This window comes from Tupaia chinensis, unplaced genomic scaffold, assembly GCF_000334495.1.
Source record: "Tupaia chinensis unplaced genomic scaffold, TupChi_1.0 Scaffold149241_1, whole genome shotgun sequence".
NCBI lineage: Eukaryota > Metazoa > Chordata > Mammalia > Scandentia > Tupaiidae > Tupaia > Tupaia belangeri.
Window position 1 is genome coordinate 259,003 of NW_006209087.1, and position 6,453 is coordinate 265,455.

The following is a 6,453-nucleotide window of genomic DNA, read 5'->3' on the forward strand; positions in this document are numbered from 1 at the left end:
CATTTTTTTATATTCATAAAGGAAGACATTCTATGTTTAAGAATTTATCAGAGGAAAAAAGACTACTATTGTAAGAACATTAATATTAAAAGGATATTTAAAAATGATTATAGACTATATGCATGTATATCTTATCTAAGATTGTATATGTTATTTCTTTTCAAACACAGGTAAAAAAAATAGTCTTGGGGGTCATTTTTGCTCAGTGATAAGGAATTGTTTTAATTAATTTTCTTTCTTCTTTCAGTCTACATACATGCCTGTTGATTATTTTCCTTTCAATAAAACTTTATTGAGTATTCCCATGCAAAAGCACAATACGAGGCAGAGCTTACACAAGTTAGCAATATGCCTTTTTGCAGCAATTGCTTTTCTCCAGTGAGCAAATCTACCTTAGAGAGAAGAAAACACTTGGGTACTTAGTCTCTAACATAAGTGAATTGAGGCTGCTGAAAGGGTTTGAGCACTGTGTAGACAATGGTGCATTCTCAGTATATCTCTATTGTCTGAGAAAGGTCAGGACCCCACAGAGTTCTCACCTCATTGAACAGAGTATGGAACCTGAGTCTCCAGAAGAAAGGCTTGCTTAATTCATCATTTAACAGTTGTCAATTTAGACATTTTCTGGGAGCACACATGAGAATCCTGTGCAAGATCATCCTTCAATCAAGTCAACCTCATACACCATCTTAACGTTGCTTCTAGTGATGTTATTTCACAGTAAAATCATGCCTGCTACTTTGTAAAACATGCAGAATATCAAGAATTGGAATTTTTTAATCCATAGCTACAACTGGTTTTTACAAAAGCATTTATTTGGGACCAGTGGATGGCATATGGGGTGCATTGCTGGACTCCTATGTCATTGACAGAAGTTCCAGCCCCAGACCTGGTGGCTTAAAACTCACAACGGGTGCCTGTGCATACATACCCAAAATCCCAAGAGAAGACTGGAGGAGAAGTGATTGTGGGATAGCCATCCCCCTCCCCCCCAGGGGTGATTTCTTACTTTCTGTCTATCTCATTCTGGCTCTTCGGTGAGTGCATGCATCCTATAGCAAAAATCTCTCTCTTTAAAAACAAAACAAACAAACAAAAAAAGCATTTTTTTTCTCCTTTCCTTTTTTTAACCATCATTGATAAAAGTGTAAGTGCCAAGAGAACATTTTTATTTTTTTTAAATAAGGTCAGGAAATCTACTTTAAAGCATCAAATAACATAAATTGCTTTTTCCTCTGTAGCTAAAATTGCTGTGTTGATTTTAAATATCCCAATTCAAGTTAATGAATAATTTTCTCTGTAGTATAAGAATTTATTTGGCAGAGCAAACATCAGAGCAATCTCTTCTTCATTAAATTGGGCAACGAGAACTTACTGGTTCTCAAACTGTTAAATGAATACTAAGGTTTTAATGAATGGAACATTTATTTTTGTGCCAGCTCAACGAACAACATTGACATGATTAGCATACATTTTGGCAACTGTTCTAGCACAAGGTGTTAGTAAAAAGGGGCTTTTTATCTTTGAGCTTAATTTACTTTAGCTTTCCTTGTTATAAACGTTTTTAATGTGAATGAGATGTTTTTGTAAAGGAAATCCTGTCACAAGAAGTTATTCAGAAATACATCTTTTTATTAATGTTACAGGCATTTCTCATGCTGGAGATGAAGTCCATACCCCAGAACACATGAACCTTCTTCAAATGCAGAAACAAATAAAAGATTGTTATTTACACGGATGGTAAAATTGTTGCACTATGTAGTTATTTTTTTTAAAATAATGTCATTTGTATATTATGTAGTTCCTGCCTTTAAAAAGGAGAAATAATAAATAAAATATAACGCGTAAGGGTTGATTTTTCTCCATTGCTACACATCAATCATGTATGAAAAGTTTTGATCTTAGTCTCTTCGATCAAGTGCTTCTTATACAAAAAGGATCTCTATTAAAAATATATTTCTTTTCTGTAACAAACACTACTACCTCATATGCTTATTACTCAATTATTCAAATTCTCTAATTGAGGAAATCAGGAAAAATGAATTGATACAAACCTAAAAGGTCTTGGGTGTGTGCATTCAATGTTTTTTTTCTTTTCTGCAATGTATTTTTATTTTTTAAATTATTGGGAGAACTGCAATACAACAAATAGGGGCTATGGTATAAGTATGTAGTAAAGTGAAAGTTCATAATTGATATTAAATCTATAATAAATTAATATGCATGCACATAAGCGTGAGTGCAAATCAAATATATAACATATTTCTTACCAAATATATAGACATATCTTTTTTCTATTATATATGTCTATAACTATACACATATTTAATCATTTACCCAGTGTTTAATTGAGTGTTGAATTAGTTTAATATAAACTTTCACATAACAGAACACTAGGTTTATCCACATTTAATCCTAAAAACAAATGAATGCCAACAACAGGCACTTCAGTGAAAGAACAAGCCCGTGTTCAAATATAAAATGGTAAAAATGAGAAAGAATTTATGAAAATATATACTTTAATTTGCAGACATATAAACACTTTTGGTACAGTACAGATGCACGATGCCAAAAAGTTAAAATAATCCAGTTTAGGCTAACACATTCCTTGTTTATACAGAACATTTTGCTAGAGCTCTCATATAAAATAAAATTTCCAGCTCACACAATGAAGTGAAAGTGATAAATTACTGATGAACCAGCTTTCTGCATCGCAAAAGATTCAGTGAAACCTAAATTATCAAAGAAATCTGCTGCTGGGCTTGCAAATAAACTCTTGGACTTAATCCAAATCCAAAGAAGGAAAGCCAGAAATGGTAGCCAACAACTCTAAACAACAACAAAAGAAGATAAGTACAACTTTAATATAAAACGCCCAACTAAAACAACCAGTTGTATACACTACCTTCTAGAAGAATTCAGTTCTAATGCCATTTTTAGTTACTTATGTGATGGACGAGTTTAAGCACCTAAAAATCGAATGTATAACCTAAGGATAAAGTACTACTGACAAGTTGTGAAAGCAGTAAAATGTCATGAACACCTATGAAGCAGCTAAGGATTGAAACATTTCTTTGCTTCTGGCTGTTTTTCTTGGGCACAATTTCTAGTTACATTTTCTGTAAAGAATAATATATATATTTTCCTCAGTAATCATCGCAAGTGCAGTGGTAAAGCAAACAGAAAGCAATATGAGTATACAGACAGTGAAATACTCTTCAGCAGGTCAAAGTTGTTACACATGACAATGTTTTTTATCCTTACTAAAAAAGAATTGCACTTCATTTTAATGCCTTCTCATTCAAACTATACATGATATACTTATGAGGTAATCAACATTCTGTTTACAAGTGCATTTCTTTTCTTTCTTATATACTTAGGGAGAGAGCCAACTTACTTTCATTTCACTTTGTTCAATGCTAAGAGCAATATATTTAAAATATACTCTTTCATTAATTTCGTGTACAACTGTCATGTACAATACCTCACGTTAGTTCCCTGCAAAGGAGCAGTTGATGCCCTCTTGTGGTGAAAGGGCTTTTTAGACTTAAAAAAAAAAAAATTGCAATGTACCCTTTTCTTACCTGACTCCCAGGTTTTATCAATCATCTGCTTGGTGTATGAAAGCTGCAAATCATGTCCAAGCTTTTTGTTTTTAACAACAGTTCTATAGTTGTTAGTACTAATTTTTATTTAAAAATGCTGTACACATTTTATAACCTCTGAATTTGAGTTTAAAAACCTGTAAACAGCTATTTACAATATACTACAAGTTATAAATTAGTCATCCTTCATTGGAATACCCTCAGCACACATTTGTTTAGGTGATAGAGACTATCCAAAGTCAGTTCAGCTCTCTGGGTTATTTGACAGTGGACTATCAAATATTAGAAATATCAATTGGTTTCCTCTCTCTCAAATGCAAGTCAATTTTTCCTTTGAGTGGAATTTGTACTTCCAAATTTTCTTCTTCCCTGTGATGCTTTTTCCCTTTCCTCAAGCAGATGTATATGCCCATCCCTGTTACAAGCGTGATGGAACCCAAGCTTATGACAGACAGCGCCACCAGGGTGGGCACACAGGACACCGATTCTACCTTCCTGTGAGTTGGTTCTATGGAGATTTGTGGTTCTTTCTCCTCGATATTAATTTCTGGCTCCTTCCGCAGAAGACTTTCAATGTAGCTCTCATTACTGACAGTGTCATTGACAAACAGATTCACCATGACGGTGGAATGGAGAGGCTCGGGATAGCCATGATCACTCACTTTCACCAATAAACGATGGAGTCCATAATCGGTCTGCAGCAGTGCCTCTTCCAAAGTGATGTTGCCAGTTTTAGGGTCGATTCTAAAGGACTCCGGCCTAGGACCTCTTCTCCCTATGATGCTGTATGCAATGACAGCATTCATGCCTGTGTCTTTGTCAACAGCATAGACCTCTGTAACTGGGGAGCCAGGGAGGGTAGAAGGCAGTACCAATAGATAAGACATGTTAGACTGAGGAAATAAAACAAGAGGAGGGTTGTCATTGATATCTAGAAGGAGAATTGTGATTTTTGCAGTAGAGGAGAGGGCAGGCTCACCCCCGTCAACAGCTTCAACCCACAAAGTATAGGAGCTTTGCTGCTCTCTGTCCAAAGAGACTTTAGCTCTCAACATGCCCTTTCCTGTATCTATGACAAAAATATCACTCTGGTTCACCACTGAAAGGGCAACCCATCCATTTCGCCCAGCGTCAGCATCTGTTACACTAATGACTCCAATTTCACCATATCCTGGAAAGTTTTCTGGCACGAAAAAGCTGAAGTCCTTGTTGATAAACCTAGGGCTGTTGTCATTTTTATCCAGCACTGTGAGAGCCACAGTGGCCACTGATTCTCTGGGTGGCTTTCCACAGTCCACAGCTCTGACCGTGTACCTGTACTTCTCTTTCTCCTCTCGGTCCAGCTGAGTAGAAACTGTCAGAATTCCTGTGACACTGTCCAAGGAAAAATATGAAGGAGCGTCAGGTCCCAGAAAATATAAAACTTGGCCTCTCTCTCCACTGTCAGCATCTGTAGCATACAGTTTAGTCAAAAAGGCATTGGGTGCATTATTTTCTTCAATGGTTAATTCTATCAAGGGTTGAAGGAAAATAGGAGCATTATCATTATCATCTAAAAGTTGTATTTTAATGATTCTCTTGACATGAAATCCTTCAGAGTTCCAGGCCACTACAGCTACTTCATAAAGCTGCTGTAGCTCATAGTCCATAGGCTTTGTAGTCTCTAGCAGATATTCATTGCTGTACGGTTTGTAAGGTGATAACCTAAATGGCCCTTCACCATCCAGGTAGCAGTTAATCTTGTATTTACCCTCTGGATCTCTTATGGTGAAAAACGCAATTGGAGTGTTAACAGGTTCCAGTTCTTTCAGATAAACAACACCATCTATTTCATTTGCTATATAACGAGGGACAATTTCAGGTGGTGTGAAGATGACTTTGATAATGGACACCAGGGCTGTGATTACAGCAGGGATGCAGCCTGGTCCATTAGCAAGGATAGTGAGCTTGTGCGTTTGTAGGACACTCCCCCCAATCTTACTGAAGAGTTTAATGACTCCAGTGATTTCATCCAGGTGGAATAAATCCTTGGATGCTTGTGGAACTTTCTGGCTATAAGAGTAGGTGATCAGAGCATTGGTCCCCAAGTCTCTATCCACGGCCTGCACAGTTGCAATTGGGGTGCCGACTGTAGCATTCCCATACACAGTGACATTGATTTGTGAGTCTACAAAGAGAGGGCAATTGTCGTTAATGTCACTTATGCCAATGGTGAGGGTGGCGCTGCCCAGCAGTGGTGGAGACCCACCATCCTCAGCTATGATGATGCTCACATACTGGTCCTGGGTCTCCCTGTCCAAAGCGCCCATGACAATTAGGTAGGGGGTGCGCTCCCCATTCTCATTCTCCTCCACATCCAGGGTGAACATACCATGGTAGTCCAGTAAGCGATAAGTCTGCACCCCATTAATGCCTATATCTGGGTCCACAGCAGGATGCTCTATGGCCAACCGGGTGTTAACAGGTGCATTTTCTGGTACCCAAACGGAAATCTGGGAAACAGGGAACTGTGGGGCATTGTCATTGATGTCCCTGATGGCAATTTTCACCTTCACAAACCTAAAGTATTCCTGAGGCAGGACCAGCACATCCAGAAGCAAAAGGCAAGAGTCAGAGGAAGGAGAGGAGGAGATGGAAACGCTGCCGCCCCAGGCAGCCCCTCCACCCCCTTCAAGACACAGGGCCTCCCTGTCGATCTCCTGAGTAGAAGTGTGCAGCTCCCCGGAGCGGTTGTCTAGAGTCACGTACTGGCCACTCAGTCCCCGGGAGGCCAGACTGAAGGACAGAGGGGGACTCCACTCAACGCCGGTGCGCCCTGGCGGCTGCGGCTGCTGGTCCTGCCTCCCCG

General features: G+C 38.4%; 1 protein-coding gene across 1 annotated transcript in view; it reads right to left on the reverse strand.

The window, feature by feature from the left end:
* Window positions 1–2,333: 2,333 nt before the first annotated feature.
* PCDH20 (protocadherin 20) overlaps window positions 2,334–6,453 on the reverse strand; it is a 5,726-nt gene continuing 1,606 nt past the window's right edge. Inside the window, exon 3 of the mRNA XM_006171060.3 lies at window positions 2,334–6,453. This exon is cut by the window's right edge and continues 17 nt beyond it. Coding sequence (XP_006171122.1) covers window positions 3,881–6,453 — 2,573 coding nt within the window. The 3' untranslated portion in view covers window positions 2,334–3,880.